Raw genomic sequence first — 27,971 nt, 5'->3', positions numbered from 1 at the left:
CGTAAAGAATTGACCTCTAACTGAAGTAAGCAAAGGAAACGCAGCACCTAATTGACCCATTCCTTCTATGTGCAAAGGCAGATTGAATTTTACTAATGTATGGTTTGCCTATTATAACACACATTATAATGCGGTCAATATGCGACTAAAAGTAAAAAACACTATAATTAAACTTTTGTTTTTAATTAAGTTATTTAGAAACCAAAATTCCAAACCTTATTTCAAAACAGCAAGACTACATTTTTTAGAGAATATTCTTGTTATATTTAAATGTTTTTTAACAGTTTCAGCGATAATGAATCATTTTTATGTTGTCTATCGTATCCCTGTAATAATTGTTGAACTCGTGGTCAACGTGTTATTAATTGAGACCTGTGAATATAAACAAGCGTAACCGTATACTAGTGCGTAATTCTCACCCGGACTCCCCTTTGTTTATCGCCAGCCTCAGATTTATGAATGAGATGAGCGAAAATACTACGTCACGCAGACGCAGCAGAAAGTGGACTATTTTAATCATTCATAAACAATCTCCTCCGCGACACGTGCAATACGATCATTGTTTTTTTTATTCTTTTCTATAAAACACCATTCGAAACTATTGCATTTAACACGATATTAATATAATGTTTCCATTTGTGAATAAACATAATTGGAGAACTCAAACCTCTTGCATAAATTATACAACTCTTTCTTCGCGCGTAGTGTAAGCGGGAATTGGGCTAATCATACCCAGGCCGTATCGACCTGAATTTTACATCAAGCACATTAGACGGTCGCTAAAGCGACCATCTAAAAATGATAGACGGTCATTCTTTCTGTGCTTGTGTGTGTATATGTGCTTGCGTCCTTCCTTGCAAAACGTTTTTAGAACAGTCTATAAAATTTCAAGAATTGTACTGGAACAAATGACTAGAAGTATTCTGGAATCATCCTTAAAATGTTCTAGAATGATTAAAGAACAGTTGTTGAATGTTAAATGAGAATAATTTCTAGAACAATTGTTCTAAAACAGTTCTGAAGGTTTGTTCTTGAACAATTCTTAATTGAATGCGTTTTGATTCCCTTTTGTTATTGTTTAGTTTGAGTTACAATGCTATGAGGTTGAGTTTTGTTTGAGCTTGAATGTATCATGAATATTGCTGGGCCAAGTGTGAGGTTGAGCGCTCTAGAGCCGGTTTGAGCCCCCAATGCTTTGCATTGACCGTTCCAAGGCGGTGGCCCCAGCTTTATTCATTTATGTGTTATGTATGTTGTTTTGTTTTGTGCTGTTTTGTGCTGTTTTGGCAATTTGTTGCTTGCCTTGCCTTAAAGGGATCTTTTCACGTTTTGGTAAATTGACAAAATTGAAAAAAGTTGTTTCAAATTCGCAAATTTTCGTTTTAGTTATGATATTTGTGAGGAAACAGTATTACTGAACATTTACCATGGTCTAATATAGCCATTATATGCATCTTTTGACGATTTTTAAACCTAAAAATTATAAAGCGTTGCAACGCGAAACGATTGAATAATTTGGAGAGTTCTGTTGTTGTCGTTAAATTTTGTTACACTATGAAGATTGCTTTTATAAGGTATAAAATACTTCACCTGTGTATACTCGGCAGAATAGCTGAGATGGTAAAAGCGTTTTTACATCAGGACCTCGGCAGGACTCCAGGGGTCACTGGTTCGAAACCTGCTCCAGGCAAAGTTTTTTTCCTTTTTTATGCCCCCCTTTGAAGAAGAGGGGGTATATTGCTTTGCACATGTCGGTCTGTTGGTCCGTCCACCAGGTGGTTTCCGGATGATAACTCAAGAACGCTTGGGCCTAGGATCATGAAACTTAATAGGAACATTGATCATGATTCGCAGATGACCCCTATTGATTTTGAGGTCACTAGGTCAAAGGTCAAGGTCACAGTGACCCGAAATAGTAAAATGGTTTCCAGATGATAACTCAAGAACGCTTAGGCCTAGGATCATGAAACTTGATAGGTAGATTGATCATGACTCGCAGATGACCCCTATTGATTTTCAGGTCACTAGGTCAAAGGTCAAGGTCACAGTGACCCGAAATAGTAAAATGGTTTCCGGATGATGACTCAAGAATGCTTAGGCCTAGGATCATGAAACTTTATAGGTAGATTGATCATGACTCGCAGATGACCCCTATTGATTTTCAGGTCACTAGGTCAAAGGTCAAGGTCACTGTGACCCGAAATAGTAAAATGGTTTCCGGATGATAACTCAATAACGCATACGCCTAGGATCATGAAACTTGGTAGGTATAATGATAATGGCTGGCATATGACCCCTATTGATTTTCAGGTCACTAGGTCAAAGGTCAAGGTCACGGTGACCCAAAATAATAAAATGGTTTCCGGATGATAACTCAAGAACGCTTATGCCTAGGATCATGAAACTTCATAGGTACATTGATCATGACTCGCAGATGACCCCTATTGATTTTCAGGTCACTAGGTCAAAGGTCAAGGTCACAGTGACCCAAAATAGTAAAATGGTTTCCGGATGATAACTCAAGAACGCTTGGGCCTAGGATCATGAAACTTAATAGGAACATTGATCATGATTTGCAGATGACCCCTATTGATTTTGAGGTCACTATATCAAAGTTCAAGGTCACGGTGACCTGAAATAGTAAAATGGTTTCCGAATGATAACTCATGAACGCTAATGGCTACGATCATGAAACTTCATAGGTACATTGATCATGACTCGCAGATGACCCCTATTGATTTTGAGGTCAAAGGTCAAGGTCATGGTTACCCGAAATATTAAAATGGTTTCCAGATGATAACTCAAGAACACTTATGCCTAGGATCATGAAACTTCATAGGTACATTGATCATGACTCCCAGTTGACCCCTATTGATTTTGAGGTCACTAGGTCAAAGGTCAAGTTCACGGTGACCTGAAATAGTAAAATGGTTTCCTGATGATAACTGAAGAATGCTTAGGCCTAGGATCATGAAACTTGATAGGTAGATTGATCAGGACTCGCAGATGACCCCTATTGATTTTCAGGTCAAAGGTCAAGGTCACAGTGACCCGAAATAGTAAAATGGTTTCTGGATGATAACTCAAGAATGCTTATGGCTAGGATCATGAAACTTCATAGGTACATTGATCATGACTGGCAGATGACCCCTATTGATTTTCAGGTCACTAGGTCAAAGGTCAAGGTCACAGTGACAAAAAACATATTCACACAATGGCTGTTACTACAACGGAGAGCCCATATGGGGGGCATGCATGTTTTACAAACAGCCCTTGTTTAATTTTATTCTTTAATTTTTACTGCAGCTTTTACGATCAAATGTTTACATTTATCAATAGAAAGCATTTAATGAATAACTTCAGAACATGCCAAAATCTGTGAAAAGGCCCCTTTAAATAAAAGACCAACTAATTGTGTATAATGAGAATTCAATACTGCTCCAGCAGCTGTAGTTTCACTTCTTTATATTGAACCATTGTTCTAGAACTATTCCAGAATTGGTCTTGTATACATTTCCAGAACTGTTTGAGAACAATTGTTCTAGAAATTTTTCTAATGTTCAACATCTGTTCCATAATAATTCTAGAACATTTTCAGTATGATTACAGAACAGTTCTAGTTAGTGTGTTACAGTACAATTCTAGAAATGTTTTAGAACAGTTCCGAAGGTTTGCATTAAATAAGTCTGGAACAAACATTCTAAAACAGTTTTGAAAATGTCCTTGAACAGTTCTAGGACATTGTTCCCCTCAGAACTTGTAACAGAGAACTATTCATCACGATTAACCTCAGATTACCTTGCCCAACTGGTGGGAATGTCCACCTAAACTTACATTATAAAATAAAGTTCACATAAGAAAATATATAAACTTTATTTAACTACAATAATATACTTCAAATAGTTACACAATTAGAAAATAAGTACAATATTGTTGACACCAACATTATATATATAAACAGTAAGTATAATTAATTAAAGAAAGAACATTTTAAAGGGAGGAAATTCTCCTAACATACAAGGAGGTAATATCACCCTGTTACACATATTTATTTTAAATATGTGGACAATTGTAAGCCTTGGTTCTAGACCTGTTCCATATGTGTTTGTATTCACCATTAGATCTTTTGTAGAACTTACTAATTTGAAATTGAAGTCAAATTATCATTGTCTGAATTAGTTTATTTTAAATATGTAAAACAATTTTAGAACATTTGTAGACCTTGGTTCTAGACCTGTTCTGTATGTGTTCTTAATCCCCATTAGAACTTTTGTAGTATTTACTGGTTCTTAAAGAGTTATGTGTTCTAGAACTACATTTTAGAACATTTTTAGAAAATTCTTGAACTTATTTTGTCCTTGAAATGTTCTAAAAATGTTTTTGAATATTATTGTATATTTTGAGGTTGTCATTGTCCTTGGTTTTAAATTACACACATTGTACATGTATATCAGCTTCTGTGTGCAACTCTAACATTTACATTGGTCAAAATTGTACGGAATAATTATCTGCAAGCGGTTTGCCTTTCATTTGCTTTACTTTTTAAGGATTTATTGTTCTTCAATTAAAAGTATTTACATTTAATATCAGGGCCTTGTGATTGCAGTTTTTCTAATTGATTACTGTACCATTTCAACAAGAGTTCATCCGCACAATGTTAAACACTGTCGCATCTTGTTGTGCCATGTCCTTGACTTTTAAAATATTCTTCTGTATTTCGTGTAAGTCAAGTCAAGTCATGCTATTAAATTATTAATGCTATTGTACAATATATAATGCTTTAAATTTCAGTGATTGTCAATTCAAGGGCAGAGAGTTAATATTTCGTAGGATATTACAAATTATGCAAAATGTTCTAAGAAAGATGATAGGTATGGCAATAAAAAAAAACCCATTATATTTGCTAAAATGTTATTAATGAAATTCTTGCATATTATGTCATGCAAATGTTTGCCATTTGTGTGGCTTTCTTACAGGTTATTCAATTATCAATGATGCAAGAACTTATAAATGGTAGAATATGGATATTTGTACATAATTTATTGAATGTATGATGACATATTAATGCCATCAAAATATGGTATTGTAGGTTTGTGCCATCTGCAAAGGATCAGTGTGCAATAGTGTGCACATTGATATGAATATATATAATAAAAAAAAAAATGATTGAATGGGGGCAAGTTATAGGCGATAACTTTTAACACTGAACGCATTATCATTGGTTTGTATGTTTCTTTGGTTGAGTTTTTTTTGCCCTTTTTAATCCTTTCCCACTCAGAAGCAAAGTGAAAATGGCAATGTGCAAACAGCATACTGTTTGCTGCTCATCAGTATCTAAGAGTTAGAAATGAAGCCTTTAGAACTTGAATCTAGCACAAATGTCTTTATTAAAATTTAACTTTAAAAGGGATGACAAATACGTCAAAATATGTTTCTAAGTAGTAAAGGGTTAAACAGTATTTCTGCCATATCAGTCTACCAATTCAAACATTTCCTAATTAAGCTTGTTTACCAGTACTACTTATTCCAGTAAATGACCTTGTGAATCACAGGAAGAGGGAAAATAACCCTCTAAAGATGTAATGACTTATGCCTACACAAGTTATAAACTCGGGCCAGAGATCGAACCCAAGATCCTTTGCCTTGTAGTCCAGTGCTCTACCAACTGAACTTAAGCCGGCCCAACACACACTTATGATACTGTTACATTCGTGAAAACGTTTATCAGAGACACATATGTAGACAATTTAAACATTAAGGGATTTTGGCATTTTTTTAACTTATTCATTAAATGCTTTATATTGATAAATGTAAACATTGGATCATAAAAGCTCCAGTAAAAAATCAAGAAAAAAATTAAAAAAAGGAAAAGAACATTGCCCGGAGCAGGTTTCGAACCAGTGACCCCTGGAGTCCTGCCAGAGTCCTGAAGTAAAAACGCTTTAGCCTACTGAGCTATTCCGCCGAGTACACATTTTTGACGTATTTTATACCTTATATAAGCAATCTTCGTAGTTTCACAAAATTTAACGACAAAAACAGAACTCTCCAAATTATTCAATCGTTTCGCGTTACAACGCTTTATAATTTTTAGGTTTTAAAATCGTCAAAAGATGCATATAATGGCTATATTAGAGCATGGTTAATGTTCAGTATTACTGTTTTCTCACAAATATCATAACTAAAACGAAAACTTACGAATCTGAAACAACTTTTTTCAATTTTGTCAATTTGCCAAAGCGTGAAAAGATCCCTTTATATGATCGGCACCTTTTCCCTGGTAAGATGTCACAAATGTACTTATATAGTGATAAATTTGTTTCAGTATTGTTTAACTATTATTAATTCATTAAATTGCTGTCAATTTATACTGGTTCATTAAATTGTGTCAATTTATAAACATGTGTTGTGTACTCTAGAGTAAATGACACAGTTACTGTGCCTCCACTGCTGTCTTCACATGGAGCAGGTTCCTAATTGATCATCTCCATATCATGATCCCAGTTGATAACTCTCTAAATACACAGTTTTAAATAATATGCTGATTGATCAAGCCCACTTTTCCTGAGCAGAAATTGATGCAGTAAATGGTCCTTGATTTGACATTATAAAGGAGATATAATTATGAACAGTCAATTATTGCAAGGCTGATTTCTCCATATTAGTTTAGACATAGCACCTTTGCTGTTGCCTTGGTGACAAATTGTGGAAAAGCACGACAATGTGGCTGTTAAAGAGAGCGTTGACAAAGAGCGTTTCATATCGGGCTGGAATGGAGGGATGATTATTGTTAACATGTCGGGTAGAGACCAAGGTTATTATTGAATGAATGGTTGTGATGAGGCCTCTAGTTTAGACCAGAATCAAGTATCCAGATCTCAACAATATTGATCGCTGCTTAATAAATAGTGAGACTTTAAATGCCCCAAGTATTTGTTGTTAACTGGCTGAATCAATCTTGATAGAAATTAAGCACATGTTTGTGCAGATTAGTTTGTTTGAATATGCAGGTTTTTGTAGTACAGAGAGATCAGGGGGGAAGTGACAACAATATAGTGTTGATTTTAAATGCAGTTATGTTGTTATTGTAAGAAAAACCCCGGGTCATTACCATTGACAATTTGTCATATTGTACTTAATAATGATTAAAACTATTTAAAGTAGAGTTGATGTTTCAATTTAAATATTAATTGTAAATTGATGAAAGCAGAGTTAAAACTTGTTTAAAACAGATTGTTTAAGTGTTCAGTTTATGCCTTTTCTTGAAACATCTTAATACATTCAATAGATTTGTTGAACACAGTATTACATTGTTCAGTAAATCTCTGTTACCTTTTAACTTCATGATAAATTTATTGAGTAGAAAAGATACCTTCTTTGTTAGTAAGTGAATTATGACTTGTCCCTGTTAACCATGCCCAGTTAAGTCTTGAGGCAAAGGATTTGTCATTCATATTTGTGTGGTGATAACTTGAGAACTTGGGGTGTAGGAGGACATTAGATTAACATTATTAATAGACTGCAAAGAATTGCGACTTATGTAGTAAACCTGATGGAATGTTAGAGATCAAGATCTAGAGTGTTCTAGATATAGAACCAGCAGAGTCTGAGAAATTGTTATGAGATACTATGATATTGGTCAATTAGAGAACCGTGTGATGCTAAATTGGCGGCAGCTTAATTTAACTATGGATATTAATTTGATGGCTTTTAACTGGAGCTAAAGGACACTCAAATGACCTCTGAACTTGTATTGACAGAGGATATATTAAGTAAATCATAAACATTATTAGCTAATTAATCATGTCAAATTTATTAATATTGAATGTGTAGTAGACTTTTTTTTAAATTACTTTTTGGGTGTTAAATTTTAATTATGATTTCATCAATAATGGTTAAATTGAAAAGTTAGAGATTTAACTTAAACATGTGTTATTGTTTTACACTAAAATAAAAGCTGTTGAGCAATGTCATCAACATACATGAGCGGAAGTTATTTACACAATCAGTTTTTAACTTGTATCTTAAAATCAGTTATGAGTGTATCATTTGTATGAAAGTGGTGGTTGATGGATGAGCTAATAACATCAGCATCCCCCATATTTCCTGCCAATCCTTTGTTTTTCAGCATAACACAAATTGTTAAGAATTTATTCGGAGGAAGAAATTTCATTTTGCACCTAGGCTAATTGTGGGACATCTGCCAATACTACTCAGTGTCTGGCTCCAGAATACACAGGATTTTCTAAGAACAAACACACATGGTTTTTTGGTTTAGAAGTGATAACTTTATAATTTCAGCTTCAACAAAGCTAGAAGAAAAATGTCTGTAGCTTTGACTTTCTTGACTTTCATGTGTCTGCAATTATGTCACTGCCATCAATGAGGTGGCATTGTATTAGGCTTAACCCATTTATGACCAGTGGACTCTCCCATCCTTTTAAATTGGATCAATTTATTTCCAAAATTAGGGATGTCTAGTATATTTATTTCTATAGTTAGACTATTTCTTACGGTAATTTCTGTAAGCAAACAGTGCAGCCCCTGATGAGACGCCGCTTCATGCGGCGTCTCATCTGGGTCTACGCTGTTTGCCAAGGCCTTTTTTCAAGACGCTAGGCATAAATGGGTTAAACTGTTTTTGAAGCATTTCATTTTTGGTACAGTATCCTACTGACCTGATTTCAATATTTTATGGCATTGATTTTTGTGAGCTGATTATGAGTTTGTAAAAGAATTGACACAATACAACTTTGTGATGAGGGTTGCTGAGTGGGATAGAGTTGGAGTTGGGGATGAGGAGCATGTATATGATAATGCTTGAATGAGATTAAATGGTTTAGATAGCATAGCCAGGTAATACAATCCTCATCATGCTTTTTATTGATGGTTTTCAATGTCTTTATATATGAAGCATCTCTATGGGGAAAATGGGATTTAATGCATGTACACAGTCTGCAAGGGCTAATCAGAGATGACACTATGTATCTTAATTTTGGCTTAGAAAAGACTTCTTTGACACAAAAAATGACATACAAATTGAAAGTTTTGTCCCTATTTAGCCTGTGCTGTCTACACAGGCTCATCTGGGATGACACTAAGCGCAAATGCATTAAGCCCTGTTTTCCCGTTAAGCTTCATTAGCCCCGTGAAGCCTTTTCTACTTCATGGCTTCTGTTATTGTTTGCAGGTCTGCTGTCCACATGGTGTGAAGAGCTAGGCCAACAGCTTCTAGTCCGGCACGAGAAGTCAAGTCCTGCGGACAAGGGGCGCCCTGGGGACATGCACCCACACCTCCAGAAACCAATGGGGGGAATGGGCGCATGGTAAGTACCCTGTGTGTTATATATAGCCTGGAGACATGCACCCACACCTCCAGTAACCAATGGGGGGAATGGGCGCATGGTAAGTATCCTGTGTGTTATATATAGCCTGGAGACATACACCCACACCTCCAGAAACCAATGGGGGGAATGGGCGCATGGTAAATACCCTGTGTGTTATATATAGCCTGGAGACATACACCCACACCTCCAGAAACCAATGGGGGGAATGGGCGCATGGTAAGTACCCTGTGTGTTATCTATAGCCTGGAGACATGCACCCACACCTCCAGAAACCAATGGGGGGAATGGGCGCATGGTAAGTATCCTGTGTGTTATATAGCCTGGAGACATACACCCACACCTCCAGAAACCAATGGGGGAAATGGGCGCATGGTAAGTACCCTGTGTGGTATCTATAGCCTGGAGACATACACCCACACCTCCAGAAACCGATGGGGGGGAATGGGCGCATGGTAAGTATCCTGTGTGTTCTATATAGCCTGGAGACATACACCCACACCTCCAGAAACCAATGGGGGGAATGGGCGCATGGTAAGTATCCTGTGTGTTATATAGCCTGGAGACATACACCCACACCTCCAGAAACCAATGGGGGGAATGGGCGCATGGTAAGTATCCTGTGTGTTATATAGCCTGGAGACATACACCCACACCTCCAGAAACCAATGGGGGGAATGGGCGCATGGTAAGTATCCTGTGTGTTATATAGCCTGGAGACATACACCCACATCTCCAGAAACCAATGGGGGGAATGGGCGCATGGTAAGTATCCTGTGTGTTATATAGCCTGGAGACATACACCCACATCTCCAGAAACCAATGGGGGGAATGGGCGCATGGTAAGTATCCTGTGTGTTATATAGCCTGGAGACATACACCCACACCTCCAGAAACCAATGGGGGAATAGACACATGGTAAGTACCCTGTGTGTTATATAGCCTGGAGACATACACCCACACCTCCAGAAACCAATGGGGGGAATGGGCGCATGGTTAGTATCCTGTGTGTTATCTATAGCCTGGAGACATGCACCCACACCTCCAGAAACCAATGGGGGGAATGGGCACATGGTAAGTACCCTGTGTGTTATATATAGCCTGGAGACATACACCCACACCTCCAGAAACCAATGGGGGGAATGGGCGCATGGTAAATACCCTGTGTGTTATATATAGCCTGGAGACATACACCCACACCTCCAGAAACCAATGGGGGGAATGGGCGCATGGTTAGTACCCTGTGTGTTATCAATAGCCTGGAGACATGCACCCACACCTCCAGAAACCAATGGGGGGAATGGGCGCATGGTAAGTATCCTGTGTGTTCTATATAGCCTGGAGACATACACCCACACCTCCAGAAACCAATGGGGGGAATGGGCGCATGGTAAGTATCCTGTGTGTTATATAGCCTGGAGACATACACCCACACCTCCAGAAACCAATGGGGGGAATGGGCGCATGGTAAGTACCCTGTGTGTTATATAGCCTGGAGACATACACCCACACCTCCAGAAACCAATGGGGGAATAGACACATGGTAAGTACCCTGTGTGTTATATAGCCTGGAGACATACACCCACACCTCCAGAAACCAATGGGGGAATGGGCGCATGGTTAGTATCCTGTGTGTTATCTATAGTCTGGAGACATGCACCCACACCTCCAGAAACCAATGGGGGGAATGGGCACATGGTAAGTACCATGTGTGTTATATATAGCCTGGAGACATACACCCACACCTCCAGAAACCAATGGGGGAATAGACACATGGTTAGTACCCTGTGTGTTATATATTGCCTTGGGACATGCACCCACACCTCCAGAAATCAATGGGGGGGGGGAGGAATGGACACATGGTAAGTACCCTGTGTGCTATATAGCCTGGAGACATACACCCACACCTCCAGAAACCAATGGGGGGGAATGGACACATTGTAAGTACCTTGTTTGCTATCCAGTAGTGCAACATAAGCAGTGTGGCCAAGCAAGCAGAAATTCATTTAAGCCTTGCTCTGGAAAAATGGGGTTTAATGCAGTCCTCAATGCTGGACAATCAAGGACCACATGTTTTGCCTTCAGTCCTCAATGCAGGTCAATCAAGGCCCACACGTTGTGCCTTCAGTCCTCAATGCAGGTCAATCAAGGACCACACGTTGTGCCTTCAGTCCTCAATGCAGGTCAATCAAGGACCACACGTTGTGCCTTAACTGAAGAGTGAGGCTCATTTAGATTGATAGCATGAAAATGTGGTGACAAACATACCATTTATGTGTTGTGTTCTGAGAAAACTGGGCATAATGCATGTGTGTAAAGTGTCGTCCCAGATTAGCCTGTGCAATCCGCACAGGCTAATCAGGCACGACACTTTCCGCTTTTATGGTATTTTTAGTTTCAAGGAAGTCCCTCCTTACTGAAAATCAAGTTTAGGTGGAAAATGTAGTCCCTGATTAGCCTGTGCGGACTGCCCAGGCTAATCTGGGACGACACTTTACACATGTGCATTTAGCCCAGTTTTCTTAAAACAAGGCTCATATCATTATAAAGCTGATACCCTGAGGAAGCTAAATTCAAAGTTTACTATGACACTCATTAAAATTAGCACTTTTGCTTAGCACGCCCATATTCTTACACTTGAGAACTAGAAATTGTTACAGCTCTTCTAAAACTAAATAAAAGTAATTTACTCTGGGTAAGTTAAATTCAAGATTTATTGTAGCAAAGTTTTCAGACATGTTCTCATTTCCATCATTGTAATTATCTAGCAAATCACCCTAATATTAACTTAGATTTTGTATACATTCAATTCATCACCAATTTCACAATATCGAAATAACATTTTGACCTAAATAAGTTTTAATGAATAATATATTATATGAGTGATATTCCGGCAAGTTTGCTTAGTTATTTAAGCAAATCTAAAGTTAAATATCATGCAAAACATATACCATGCATTTCATGCAATAACCTTATCTATGGTAAAACGCTGCACATATTCATTACTTTGTTGTGTCACTCATCAGCTGGTTGTTAGATCCACTTCCGAAAATGTAGACTTTCTATTCAGTATAATTCAACCAAAAATGAATCATCATGAAGGTATTGCATTTCATTTCATCCTTAAAGTCTATGCACTGTATTTGTAAACATAACATAGTGTCATTATTTGATGACCCCTATGTACTGTATTTGTAAACATAACATAGTGTCATTATTTGATGACCCCATTTACTGTACAAATGTTTGATTATTTGAATTAATTGGCTTAACAACTTAAAAAAAAAGCCTTTATGAATATGATTAATATATGCAGTAAGTTTCTGACTAAGTTAAATATTAATAACTTATTAAAGTGACAAATACATTGTTTTTTTTAAAGAAAGCAAACACTTTGTTATTGACTACAGGAGAATTATGTCTGGGTCTTGTTCACAGATTTGTGTTTTCTTTTTAAAATGTAATTAAAATATATTAACTAACAAATCTATAATGTTTTAAATAGTCTTAACTCAGTTATAGCAACCAAGTTTAATAAAAAAAATGTTTCCATCCCGCAGCTTCGAACTCAGGTCATCTCGAAGCATGTCCAACTCTCTACTAATGGGCCATGCATCCTTTCATATTTATAAGCCAAAAATAACCACTATCTTAAAACTCAAGGTATTTTCCTATTTTTGTCCCCTATTGGTGAAACCGGAGGGGACTTATGGTTTGCACTCCGTCTGTCAGTCTGTCTGTCTGTCAGTCAGTCCGTCACACTTTTCTGAATCCTGCGATAACTTTAAAAGTTCTTCATTTTTTTTCATGAAACTTGAAACATGGATAGATGGAAATATGGAGATTATGCACGTCATTTCATTTTGTTCCTACGTCAAAAATTCTGGTTGCTATGGCAACAAATATATATATATAAAAATACTGACAATGGTGGAGTTTCATTGGTAGGGGACCATATTGCTTGGCAATCTGTTGTTTAAATACAGATTTTAAATATTAATTATGATTATGTGTTAGTGTACCAATGGTTTAAACATGTTTGTGAGTCATGAGCCTTATTTCTGTTGTTTGAGCATTATGCATACATACATTCTGTTTGGAATATATTTATTACCAACATGTGAACAAGTCCCGTTCAGGGTTTGGTGGTAGCAGTTAAATTTTCTGAAGCTTAGTATTGGAACATATGAATTTATTATCTGTGCTTTTAGATAAATTTTACTGTTGTAAAGTGTCTGTACCTGTATTTTTTTATTTTGATTCTGTACTTTTTCCGGGACCTTTTCACAGATTTTAGAATATTTTGTAGCTTGTCATTAAATGCTTTAGAATTTATAAATGTGAAGATTGGTCTGAACTAAAAAGCTTCAGTAAAAATCGATAATAAGATTAAAGAAAGAAAAAATCCTAAACTGGGCTTAAACCACCGACCCTTGATGAAAAAGACAAGCACTTTTACCAATCAGCCATCCATGCTCATAAAATGAGACATGTATTTTATACTTTATATACGCAATCCTAGTAATGTCACAAAATTTAACGATGACAAAAGAACACTCAAAATTATTCAATCGTTTCGCGTAATATAACACGTTCTTATTTTTATGATATTCATTTGCCAAAAAATGCATATAATGGATATTTCAGAGCATAGTAAATGTTCAGTATTACTGTTTCCTCGCAAATATCATAACTGCAACGAAAATTTGCAAATATGAAACATTTGTTTTTTTCAATTTTGTCGATTTACCAAAAGTTGAAAGGGTCCCTTTTTATTGTTGATGATGGTTAAACTTTTTCAGGAAATCAATTTCTGTTCTCAGATAGTCCGAATTCTCTGGCACTCATTACTTGTACCTGAGGTTAAAATTCTCTTGAACTCGGCTCTTCAGGTTAAATTTCTGTGAAATTTGACTGTACTGCTATTAATAGTTACTTGGCTTGCAGACTCTCATAATCTATCTGACTATGACCTTGCCATAATTCTGTGAGGCAACTTTAATACACTAACTAAACAACAGACATTTAACCTTTAAAGTGTGCAACATATTGGTAAACCAGAGATGTAGGTGAGTGTAAAGTGATAGCGCCCCTTCATAAGCCTTGATTACTTCTCTTAAGCCTGCATTTATTACAAAAACAATAAAGACATTATGTTTTGGATGTTTATACACATACAGTGCTAAATGGCCAAATAATTAGTGAGATATGACAAGTAAAGTAATAAAACATAGGTCAGACAGAAGTAAAACCTGTGTATATTTATCTTGTCTTCTTACAGGTATAGTGGTTGCTGTCATAGATGTACTAAATACAATTAGAGCCTCATAAAGAATGAAGGCTTTGTGTCATGAACATTGTTAGACCTGATCCCATTGATTTATTACAAAAGATTTCTCACATCTTGTTGAACTGATACCATAACTGAGTTGTAAGAAGCAAAAATGGTTTGGAAACAAAATATCAATTTTGATGTGAGTTATTACTAGAGACTTGATATAGCTTGTTTTTGAATGTTGACAAGCATGTTAAAACACTTGTCATGGGAGATAGTTCAATTTTCTACATCTTCTTAAATAACAAAGTTGAGCATCTTTAGGGAGATTTTATCTTGTGTTGTTCTGCTTTTATCTATACAAAGACTGTATATAATGTCATGAACCCATTGAAAACATGAGCAATGTTGATTTAATTGTGTGTGTTTTCATCATTTATGGATCATATGCACATTTCTTTAGTAACTGTACTAAAATGTAAGCACCATTATATTAATTGTAGATTTTACACCATTATATTATTTGTAGCTTTTACACCATTATATTAATTGTAGCTTTTACACCATATAAGTTTTAGCTTTAAATGAAACAAAAATTGAACATCAACATGGTTGGAACTTAGCATTTAGTTTTGTGATATCAGAAAACTTGACTGAACAAGTATTGACACCCATAAATACTGTAAACAGTGTGTTTATCTTGCACTTGACCTAGATTGACCATCATGTTTGACTCCCTATTCTCTACCATAACTGTTTGTAGCAAAATAATCATATGGAAGATGGAGAGATCAGTTTGTGAGGCAAATTTATGTGGGGATTCATGGCCATATTTGGGAATATTGCATAATAAAATATAACATAATATTACGCTTAAGGGTTTAAAGTTAAGTCCTGCTAACATATTCTCGTTTACAGCATTATAGAAAGCATAAAGAAACAACTGCAATTAAAGTCCAACCAAGTGATGCAATGATTTTGACACCCATAGTTATAACAATGTATTACTTGGGGATTCTGGATTAAATAGCCATAACATGTCCCATCACATGATATTAAATAGAATTAACATGATATTGCTCCGCCCGCTTTATCATGTGACAAAGAGGTTGGAAAATATTGATAAGCTTATGCCAAAGTGCTCCACCTATTTTGAAAAAAAGAAATGAAACTCTCTAAAAAAGTTTACCTCTGCATTCAGCTTGTCAAAGAAAAAGGCGATCACAAGAACACAACACTAGCAACGGGCTCCCTGATGTATCTATTGCTGATGAGTTGGTCAATCTTAAGATATGAGTTTTATTGAAAGATTTCCAGATAATAAATGACTGCTTGGTCTTATCTGTATTACTAATTGTGCAAATGTATAAATTCAAGTTCTGTTATTTAACAAGTATTCTTTTTGGGTTTGCCTAAATAAAATGAGACATAAAGTTGTTCACACAAACTGAATGAGGAATATTACATTATTCATGATGTTCTTTTGCCCAAAGCGGATTTCGTAATTACTGCAGAACATTCTTAAATGGCAACTGATATTTATTACATGCAATCAACCGCCACTGTTTCTCAAGCAAACATAAATTATTTAAGTAGGTTATTAACAACATGCAGCAAACTGTTACAGACTAAGCAATTGAGCTATTTGCCAGTTGTCCGCTGCGCTGCGTTGTCTGTGCAACATTGTCAACATTCAAGTCAATAAAACATAATGCAAGTGTAATTTATCAGTAGTGGATATGCCCATTAACTGAAAGGCAAAACTCTTAAATAGCAATTTAAAATGTCAATCAGAGGATACCAGCTATTAATTGTTATACGTGAAGTAAGTTTAAGAATGGACATTTATTAAAATGTTCTAGAAATTATGTGCTTGTAAACCAAAATGACAACCCAGGGGAGGGGGTAAAAACATTGCATATTAGGTCTTGATGTTTTTCTATCTACATCACTTGGTGTACACACTTTCCAGGAAGATTGGATAGGATACCCCTTCAGTTAAGAGATCTGTTTTTAAATAACAGTAAATGATCTAAGGCCAAAACAAATAGTGTAATTATGTTTGAACACAAAACGTTCATGTCAATAACAGTAACAAAGCATGGTCACGAAAATATGTGATAATTAAAGTTAGAATTTATTTTAGAGAAAAGGCATGTGAAACTAAACATTTATTTGTTTAGCCTTAATGGACTAAATTTTGGACATTATTTCTTTTAAAAGCATAAAAAGGGCATTGAACTTGAAGATAAACATGCTAACACGTTTGTTTTTCTTAAAAATTTAGAAAATTGCATCTTAAATGTTTATAAATCTACAATGCAAGTATGAATACAGATACCAAATATTAAATTGAAATACCTACATTAACTTGCATGTTTGTGAATAAAATATATTTAATAGTTTGCATGTGTAAGTTTTTATATCTTCCTCCATTTATTTGATTTAAAAAAATGTACAATTAATATTTACTGGCGTTACATGCAAGAAGAATCTTGACAGATTTTCTAACTGATTTATTTAATGATTTAAGAAAATGCCCAGTAAATTACTATTTCTGAATTCTTATGTTTTTTAGCTGACCTGAGCACAACGTGTTAATGCCAAAAGACTATGTAGATTTTTGTTCTTTTTGAAGAAGATGATGATGATGACTATGATGTCTTATAATTAAATATTCTCAAAATATCAGACAAAAACATCTATTTGTGATGAAAATAAGTGGAGAAACAAATTGTTTATAATATGAATTCGGTTTGACCTTCAACCCCTAATGCATGGCTTGTTTAGGGCATTGCAGCCACATGCTGATCAGTAAAATTCAATTCACATTCCTGAGTCATTATTGCTGTGCTATTTTAAGTTCAGCATCTTTGTACTTTTGTTCTCATGATTACTGAACTAAGTTTAGGCAATTCTGCAGATTTGAGTGCTTTTGATGTAAAAACGTATGATTAAAGTCACAATGTTTCCATCTGCCAACGCCAGTTTGTAGAAAAAGTATCTAGAACAGTAATGCTTTATTCTCAACATTGGGCTAGCATTGTTTCAAAATGCAATGCCACATCCCTATAATTTTTATGTCCCCCACTATAGTAGTGGGGGACATATTGTTTTTGCCCTGTCTGTCTGTCTGTCTGTCTGTCTGTTGGTCTGTTGGTCTGTCTGTCTGTTTGCGCCAACTTTAACATTTTGCAATAACTTTTGCTATATTGAAGATAGCAACTTCATATTTGGCATGCATGTGTATCTCATGAAGCTGCACATTTTGAGAGGTGAAAGGTCAAGGTCAAGGTCATCCTTCAAGGTCAGAGGTCAAATATATGTGGCCAAAATCGCTCATTTTATGAATACTTTTGCAATATTGAAGATAGCAACTTGATATTTGGCATGCATGTGTATCTCATGGAGCTGCACATTTTGAGTGGTGAAAGGTCAAGGTCAAGGTCATCCTTCAAGGTCAGAGGTCAATTATATGTGGCCAAAATCGCTCATTTTATGAATACTTTTGCTATATTGAAGATAGCAACTTGATATTTGGCATGCATGTGCATCTCATGGAGCTGCTCATTTTGAGTGGTGAAAGGTCAAGGTCATCCTTCAAGGTCAGAGGTCAAATATATGTGGCCCAAATCGCTTATTTTATGAATACTTTTGCAATATTGAAGATAGCAACTTGATATTTGGCATGCATGTGTATCTCATGGAGCTGCACATTTTGAGTGGTGAAAGGTCAAGGTCAAGGTCATCCTTCACAAGGTCAAGGTCATCCTACAATGTCAAACATCATATAGGGGGACATTGTGTTTCACAAACACATCTTGTTAATTTTGCCAATGCAGTAGTTGAATTTTATTTACTCAAGTCTTCTGGCGGGAAATGTCCCCAACATCTTATTGGCTGCTGATAATGGTCAAGACCTGGGCCAGAAAGCAATGCCAAAGAAAAAGTACTATTGTAAATTACATTCTTGTGATTTGGAATTGGTCCTGCAAGTTGTTACCGGTATTAACATATTAAGGTTCTTTAGCATAAAACTAGCAAAGGGATTTGGCTGTGGAACAGCAAGTAGTCGTTGAGGTACTTTAATATACTAAAATGCACAATTAACTGCCTTTATGATGAGCAATAATGTATCAAACTTTTATTGCAGTGACTGGGTAAATGTTAAGTAGCAAAATATGTACTTTTATTAACAAATTACCATTTTAAAATCTCACATTTCAAGCCATTTATGTTTATACAAATTAAATGTTTACAGCTTATGTCAAGTAGAAAGGAAAGTGTGATGTAAACTATTTACTGCTGTAAAACATTTCCAAAGGCAAATGGGAGATAAAACGCTCGAGTGACTATCAGTGGCGAATGAAAAGAAGCCAATAAATTGCACCTAATCTAGTATGATACGTGTATAGATTTGTTATTATGACATAAATATCTGACACACTTAACCGGCATAATGAGACATGTATGAAAACTATTATGGTTAAACATCTAGAGGTAAAGCAAGGTGGTTTAACTAAGAAAGATTTCAATTGAATGAAGTAAGACAGTCGGCTTATCAATAGCTTTGTGTCATATTGATACCAGTTAATTGTTTCAATAACAGGTCTCTTGTCATGTAAACCTGCTCCTTAAATGATTGTTGTCAAATGATTTTTCAGACTTAAATTACAAGGTCAATCCTAACTGAATTGAAATCATACAAAACTTCAGTCATTTGTGTCATTTTCTGACAAAAAGATTTATCATAACTTTAAGTTGTAGGCAGCCTGTTATTATTAAAGGGCACATCATCACCTACATTATTTGAAACTACATGTATTTGATCATAATGCATTTAGCCACAGTTTTATAAATTGCTGTGATGTGCTGATATTCCCACAACATTCTTATGCTTGAAGTATTATAAAGTACATACCTCATAATGCACATTCTTTTTGTCATTTGAAGTGCACATATTTGCTCTGCTCTAGTGCAACATATGGCAAACAAGACTATGTAATCAGCATAATGCAAATGATGCATTCTGGGAAAACAGGGCTTAATGCATATGGGTAAAGTGTCATCCAAGATAAGCCTGTGCAGTCTGCACAGGCTAGATGGGATGTCACTTTGGGCACGTGCATTTAACGCTGTTTTCGCAGAGGGCTCAATTGTTTGTGATGATATCAATTGATTGTATCTCAATTTCCGATGTCTTGTATGATATCATATTTGGAATAACATAAATAACCCCATGCCTCATAACTTTCATTACCTGAGCTAAATGCATGATAGGGTTGTTAACAGTTAAGTTGTTAAAACTGTGAACCTAATCAGCTTTTTGTCACTGATAAACAAACATTATGCTGTTTAAATCAGAGTGAAAAGCCGTGTTACTTTAAGAGCTTAATTGTGGTTTTACCCTTAAGCACTATAATAACATTTTATTAAACTATTACAATGTGCCAGTCAATCATTTGAAAACCGCTACCTAAGGAAGACAAGTGTTTTTCAAAAGGTTTGGCAAACTTTGCAGCAATGTTTCCGCTTCACCTATCACATTATTGAAATAGCTACCAAGTTGAATTTATGTATCATGTAATACTAAGCTTTATTAATACCATGTTTTGTTCAACTGACATTGTTGGAAATGTCATTTTGTGATTTAGTGGTTTCTTAAGCAAAAAGCATTTTTTTTCAATAATGATGTTCAGAGATGTTTGGTTTATTGTAAATGATTTATTAGATAATGTAGCATTTCGCTTTTCCATTTTTATTTTACCTAATAATTTAATCTACTTAATTTATTAACTAACAGTCTATATGCTGTACATGGTCATTTTTTACAGCCATAAATATGTAGTCTTTAAAAAAAAACACTATTATAATTAAAAACCATTTTGGAAATGTTGTTTTGACTACAATTGCAAAAGAAAGTTTGTTTTGATTCTTTAAGCTTAAAAATGCTTTAAAGTGTAGAATAGACGTGTTTGCAACATTATATTTATAAAGGTTGAACTCATAGTTAGATGAACTTAATGTCCCGATAAAAAAAAAAATGTATGGAAACCTTCCATTGGGAATTAAACGCATTCTGCGAAAAATATATATACCTTTCAAGATTGGGAACTGTTGCCCTTCTAAAATGCATTAACATTTTGGAGGGTTGACTATGCCTTTAATGTTTATGATATCTGGTGCTCTTATTAAATGCATTAACATTTTTGTTTAATTATGCCCTTCTTCGAAGAAGAGAAGGTATATTGTTTTGCACATGCCGGTCCGTCCGTATGTCCTTCCGTCTGTCCACCAGACGGTTTCCGGATGATAACTCAAGAACGCTTAGGCCTAGGATCATGAAACTTCATAGATACATTGATCATGGCATGCAGATGACCCCTATTGATTTTGAGGTCACTAGGTCAAAGGTTAAGGTCACGGTGACCCGAAATAGTAAAATGCTTTCCGGATGATAACTCAAGAACGCTTATGCCTAGGATCATGAAACTTCATAGGTACATTGATCATGACTTGCAGATGACCCGTATTGATTTTCAGGTCACTAGGTCAAAGGTCAAGGTCACGGTGACCCGAAATAGTAAAATGGTTTCCGGATGATAACTCAAGAACACTTACGCCTAGGATCATGAAACTTCATAGTTACATTGATCATGACTTGCAGATGACCCATATTGATTTTCAGGTCACTAGTTTGCTATGCAAGGTTCGTCATGCTGTAGCTTATGTCAACAATGTGAATCAAAGAGCTGATAGCATTACAATTGTTCACTACTTGCACCTAAGGATTTAACTGCTAAATTGATGTTACACAAGTCTGTAGAGACCTCCTTAAAGTCATATTTAAGCGATAAGAATTGGATAATCTGTATTTGACACTATGTTGTTTTAGTGTATGTTAACCCTTTACCACTTGAAGTCCCTTAGAAAGTTACATTTAGTTAATACCTTTCTTACTAAATGCAAGTTTCAAAGGTTTCATTGTCAACCCTTAGTTACTGATGAGCAGCAAACAGCATAAAACCTGAACAGACTGCGAGTTAGGTTTTATGCTGGTTGCAAAAGCCATTTTCACTTTGCTTCTTATGGGGAAAAGGGTTAAGTAGGTGTTACAATAGAAGAAAACAAAAAAGAATGCAAATGTCAGGTTTTGGGCAAAACTTAAAAGAACATGAGGTGTTTGTGAAACACTATGCCCCCCCCATATATTTGACCTTGAAGGATGACCTTGACCTTTCACCACTCAAAATGTGCAGCTCCATGAGATACACATTCATGCCAAATATCAAGTTGCTACCTTCAATATTGCAAAAGTTATGGCCAATGTGACAGTTTGATGCAAACAAACAAACCAACAAACAGACAGGGCAAAAACAATATGTCCCCCAGTAAAGACTGGGGGGACATAAAAATAGTTTTATAAGAATGTTATATCCTAGGTGTATGCAAAATTTTACGAATCAATGAAATTTAATGTCAGTGACATAAATGAATCTAAATTAAATTAGCACCAATGATCATCATATCAAGACCACATGTCACAAGCATGTTGCTTGCTACAAGGTCGAGGTAACATTAGACACTGCAAGTATTTATTTTGAAAAAAAATAAATGTTTATGCCCTGAAGAGAAGAAACCTAAATGAAATGTCAGTCAAGTGAAATGCTTGAATTAATCTTTACATGAAAAAAACAATATGCTTATTAAATCCTATGGTAGTTTCCCTTTAATATGTGAGATGCTACACATTGATGTAAGTGAGCAAGAAATCCATTACCAGTTTTGTGGTCATGTTAAAAGTCACTATTAGAATTAAAATGTGTTGCATGTCATGGAAAACCAGGCTAACAAATGCAATTGTGTATAGGGTTTTCCCGGATATGCAATCTGCACAGGCTCTTTGAGATTGGCTCCTGGATTTATGTTTAGAGCCCTACTTTGAAATAGAAAATACTACACAAGTGGAAACTTTAGTCTTGGATTGGACAGGTATGTGTCTTGGACAAGGCTCAACATGCATGAATTATGCTGGAGTTGTTTTGTTTTTTTAGCTCACCTGAGCACAACGTGCTCATGGTGAGCTTTTGTGATCGCCTTTTGACCGTTGTGCGTTGTGCGGCGTCAACATTTGACTTGTTAACTCTCTAGAGGCCACATTTATTGTCCAATCTTCATGAAATTTGGTCAGAAGATTGGTCTCAATGATATCGTGGATGAGTTCGAAAATAGTTACGTTTGCTTGAAAAACATGGCTGCCAAGGGGCGGGGTATTTTTCCTTATATGGCTATATATGGCTATGGTAAAATCTTGTTTACACTCTAGAGGCCACATTTATTGTCTGATCTTCATGAAACTTGGTCAGAAGATTTATCCCAATAATATCTTGGACAAGTTCAAAAATGATGCCGGTTTGTTAAAAAAACATGGCCACCAGGGGGCGGGGCATCTTTTCTTATATGGCTATAGTAAAACCTTGTTAACACTCTAGAGTCCACATTTATTTTCCAATCTTCATGAAACTTGCTCAGAAAATTTGTCCCACTGATATCTTGGATGAGTTCAAAAATGGTAACCTTTGCTTGAAAAACATGGCTGCCAAGGGGCAGGGCATTTTTCTTTATATGGCTATAGTAAAATCTTGTTAACACTCTAGAGGCCACATTTATTGTCCAATCTTCTTGAAACTTGGTCAGAAGATTCATCCCAATAATATCTTGGACGAGTTCGAAAATGATGCCGGTTGGTTTAAAAACATTTTTCCTTCAATGGCTCTATATAGTTAAACCTTGTTAACACTCTAGAGGCCACATTTATTGTCCAATCTTGATGAAATATGGTCAGAAGATTTGTCTTAATGATATCTTGGATGAGTTCGAACATGGTTACGTTTGCTTGAAAAACATGGCCGCCAAGGGGCGGGGCATTTTTCCTTTTATGGCTATATAAGGCTATAGTAAAACCTTGTTAACACTCTAGAGGTCACATTTATTTTCCGATCATCATGAAACTAGGTATGAAGATTTGTTCCAATGATATCTTGGATGAGTTCGAAAATGGTAACATTTGCTTGAAAAACATGGCCGCCAAGGGGCGGGGCATTTTTCCTTATATGGCTATATACATGTAAGTCTATAGTAAAATCTTGTTAACACTCTAGAGGCCATATTTATAGTTCGATCTTGAAACTCAGTCAGAAGATTCATCCCAATAATATCTTGGACAAGTTCAAAAATGATGCCATTTGGTTGAAGAACATGGCCACCATGGGGGCCGGGCTATTTTCCTTATATGGCTATAGTAAAACCTTGTTAACACTAGAGAGGTCACATTTATTTTCCGATCATCATGAAACTTGGTAAGAAGATTTCTCCCAATGATATCTTGGATGAGTTTGAAAATGGTTTTGGTTGTTTTAAAAACATGGCCACCAGGGGCGGGGCATTTTTCCTTACATGGCTATATATGGCTATAGTAAAACCTTGTTAACACTCGTGCTCATGGTGAGCTTTTGTGATCGCCTTTTGTCCATCGTGCGTTGTGCAGCGTCAACATTTGACTTGTTAACTCTCTAGAGGCCACATTTATTGTCCAATCTTCATGAAATTTGGTCAGAAGATTGGTCTCAATGATATCTTGGATGAGTTCCAAAATAATTATGTTTGCTTGAAAAAAATGGCTTCCAAGGGGCAGTTCATTTTTCCTTATATGGCTATAGTAAAATCTTGTTAACACTCTAGAGGCCACATTTACTGTCCGATCTTCATGAAACTTGGTCAGAAGATTCATCCCGATAATATCTTGGACGAGTTAAAAAATGATGCCGGTTGGTTGAAAAACATGGCTGCCAGGGGGCCGGGCATTTTTCCTTCTATGGCTTTAGTATAACCTTGTTACCACTCTAGAGGCCACATTTATTTTCCGATCTTCGTGAAACTTGGTCAGAAGGTTTGTCCCAATAATATCTTGTTATCTCAGGTGAGCGACTTTGGGCCTGTCAGGCCCTCTTGTTTGATTGGCTTTACCAGTGAGCTGTCAGAGGAATATCCCCTGATTGGCTTGACCAGTGAGCTGTCAGAGGAATATCCCCTGATTGGCTTCACCAGTGAACTGTCAGAGGAATATCCCCTGATTGGCTTTACCAGTGAGCTGTCAGAGGAATATCCCCTGATTGGCTCTACCAGTGAGCTGTCAGAGGAATATCCCCTGATTGGCTTTACCAGTGAGCTGTCAGAGGAATATCCCCTGATTGGCTTGACCAGTGTGCTGTCAGAGGAATATCCCCTGATTGGCTTTACCAGTGAGCTGTCAGAGGAATATCCCCTGATTGGCTTCACCAGTGAGCTGTCAGAGGAATATCCCCTGATTGGCTCTACCAGTGAGCTGTCATAGGAATATCCCCTGATTGGCTTTACCAGTGAGCTGTCAGAGGAATATCCCCTGATTGGCTTTACCAGTGAGCTGTCAGAGGAATATCCCCTGATTGGCTCTACCAGTGAGCTGTCAGAGGATTATCCCCTGATTGGCTTTACCAGTGAGCTGTAATCCCCTGATTGGCTTTACCAGTGAGCTGTCAGAGGAATATCCCCTGATTGGCTCTACCAGTGAGCTGTCAGAGGAATATCCCCTGATTGGCTCTACCAGTGAACTGTCAGAGGAATATCCCCTGATTGGCTTTACCAGTGAACTGTCAGAGGAATATCCCCTGATTGGCTCTACCAGTGAACTGTCAGAGGAATATCCCCTGATTGGCTTTACCAGTGAGCTGTCATAGGAATATCCCCTGATTGGCTTTACCAGTGAACTGTCAGAGGAATATCCCCTGATTGGCTTTACCAGTGAGCTGTCAGAGGAATATCCCCTGATTGGCTTTACCAGTGAGCTGTCAGAGGAATATCTCCTGATTGGCTCTACCAGTGAACTGTCAGAGGAATATCCCCTGATTGGCTTTACCAGTGAGCTGTCAGAGGAATATCCCCTGATTGGCTCTACCAGTGAGCTGTCAGAGGAATATCCCCTGATTGGCTTTACCAGTGAGCTGTCAGAGGAATATCCCCTGATTGGCTTCACCAGTGAGCTGTCAGATGAATATCCCCTGATTGGCTTTACCAGTGAGCTGTCAGAGGAATATCCCCTGATTGGCTTTACCAGTGAGCTGTCAGAGGAATATCCCCTGATTGGCTTCACCAGTGAGCTGTCAGATGAATATCCCCTGATTGGCTCTACCAGTGAGCTGTCAGAGGAATATCCCCTGATTGGCTTTGCCTTTGGCTGTTATGCTCTTGACCTTTTGTATGAAGCATTTTGTCCTGCATTAGGGATTAGATGAAAGAAGTTTTCATCATGATCAGCCTCCGACTTTTGTCTCTACTGAAAGAACAAGTATTAAGGTAGTTAGCATTGAAATTAAAGCAAATAGAGAACAGTTGGTGGAATTATCACTGGTGTGAATCGTAGGAACTGGAGAAAATGAGACAATATATAAATGGCCATGTTGGTGAGTCCTAAACTCTGGAACAGTATGTTCTTGCATGACAAAAAGCAACTATGATACTTCTTGATCATTGGCATATTATTGCTATGATTTAAATTGCCTAGAAATCTCACTAAGTCTGCACATTATAGATCAGTTTCCCTCTTATAGGACTGACAAATGCGAAAAATCAATTGTTTTCTATATGACAGGAGTGAGACGTACTCGAAGCCTGGACGTCTGATTGAAATCTATTACATGTTGTAGGCAAACGATTACTCGTTGCATTATTGATGAGAATCATATAGACTATATTGTTCTGTGGTCACTGTGCGCAGGAGAACCATGTTAACTAAGAGATATATTTTGTCATGATTAGGATTTCTGATACAGAAGATATTTCATACTGACACTTGTTTGACGCAAATAATATTGTGCCGGGATGAATGATCAATAGCACTTTCATATTTAAGCAGTTGACGTCTTACAAGATGAATATACTCCCGTGAGCGCTGTTGTTGTATTGATATTTTATCAAATAATTACGCAATAATGGGAGTGCTTATGTGTCATGGTCATTTGTTTGTTATTGTCCACATTTAAAAGTCTTCAATATTTTACAGTGATTTTGTTATTTCTGGACAAAAGAGATGCATTTATATTATAATATATATTATATAGTTTTAATTGATATTGATTTGTTATTACATTAATTTCTTATTTTTATTAATTTTGCATTTCATTTTTGCATTAGTACAAATTAGCTGTATCAAAATCAGCAGTATCAGTGTTTAGTTTCAACCAATTAATTTCAGTGTCCAGTTAAGATGCTTATTGAGATTTACAATAGCCCATGACTTCATATGTGGGCCCTTAGAGTTATGCAAGTTCTCTGTCAACAGAAATTGCTGACCAATGAGAATGTTTTTAATACTTGAACTTTGATTGCCATAGGTTGATACAGTAGATGATGATTTAAGAATGTTGGCTTGCTTCTTGAAATAAGTCTGACAGTATGTCATCATTTCTTCTGTGGTATTGGTTAGGAAATAATCTCTTTTTCTGATTAAGGTTGGGTAGTTGTCAGTGACTGGCATAAGTTTGTGTACTTAGGCACTGACTTAGGTCTGCTAAGCTTGCACAGAAAGTGTTACTTGGCATACTCAATGCCATTATACAAATGAAATACTTTTTAACACTGACTTTTTTAAATCCAATCCAGTTTGGGTTTCTTTAAAAGGTTTTTGATGCATTTGGATGTAGATAATTGTATAAACGTTCAACAATGTGTGTATAAATTAAACACAGCTTTAAAGTGGTATAACATTATGGGGATACCTTTAGTCAGTGTGTCACTCCGTCATTCAGTATGCCTGTAAAACTTTGGTGTCCACTCCATACCTAATATACCCCCTTTTAAGCTCACCTGAGCACAATGTGCTAATGGTGAACTTTTGTGATCGTCATTTGTCCGTCATGCGGCGTGCGGCTTCAACATTTGCCTTATTAACATTCTAGAGGCCAAATTTATGGTCCGATCTTCATGAAAGTTGGTCAGAATATGTGTGCCGATGATTTTTTTGACAATTTAGAAAATGGTTTCGGTTGGTTGAAAAATATGGCTGCCAGGGGGGCGGGGCATTTTTCCTTATATGGCTACACGAAAACCTTGTTAACACTCTAGAGGACACATTTATTATTCTATCTTCATGAAACTTGGTCAGCATATTTGTCATAATGGTATCTTGGACAATTTACAATTTTGAAAATGGTTCCAGTTGGTTGAAAAACATGGTCGTCAGGAAGCGGGGCATTTTTCCTAATATAGCTTCACTTAAGAGTTGTTAATATTCTCAAAGTTACATTTATAGTTCAATC

General features: G+C 36.4%; 1 protein-coding gene across 27 annotated transcripts in view; it reads left to right on the top strand.

Moving 5' to 3' along the window:
- Nucleotides 1–27,971, top strand: part of LOC127866055 (zinc finger MIZ domain-containing protein 1-like) — a 217,832-nt gene that overhangs the window by 145,681 nt on the left and 44,180 nt on the right. For 9 of the 27 annotated variants that reach the window (XM_052406365.1, XM_052406366.1, XM_052406360.1 and 6 more), the window contains one exon: nt 9,191–9,326. In XM_052406365.1, the coding sequence (XP_052262325.1) occupies nt 9,191–9,326 (136 nt within the window). Of the gene's footprint in view, nt 1–9,190; nt 9,327–9,394; nt 9,406–9,449; nt 9,485–9,528; nt 9,564–9,604; nt 9,643–9,788; nt 9,800–9,843; nt 9,879–9,920; nt 9,956–9,997; nt 10,033–10,084; nt 10,110–10,161; nt 10,187–10,304; nt 10,340–10,462; nt 10,498–10,541; nt 10,577–10,617; nt 10,656–10,699; nt 10,735–10,776; nt 10,812–10,952; nt 10,964–22,446; nt 22,612–27,971 lie in introns of those variants that run through there. The other 18 variants (XM_052406388.1, XM_052406383.1, XM_052406382.1 and 15 more) reach the window with 18 other exon arrangements.

The sequence above is a fragment of the Dreissena polymorpha genome, chromosome 2 (genome assembly GCF_020536995.1).
Source record: "Dreissena polymorpha isolate Duluth1 chromosome 2, UMN_Dpol_1.0, whole genome shotgun sequence".
NCBI lineage: Eukaryota > Metazoa > Mollusca > Bivalvia > Myida > Dreissenidae > Dreissena > Dreissena polymorpha.
The sequence above is the reverse complement of the archived record's forward strand: the minus strand, read 5'-3'. Positions and strand labels throughout refer to the sequence as shown.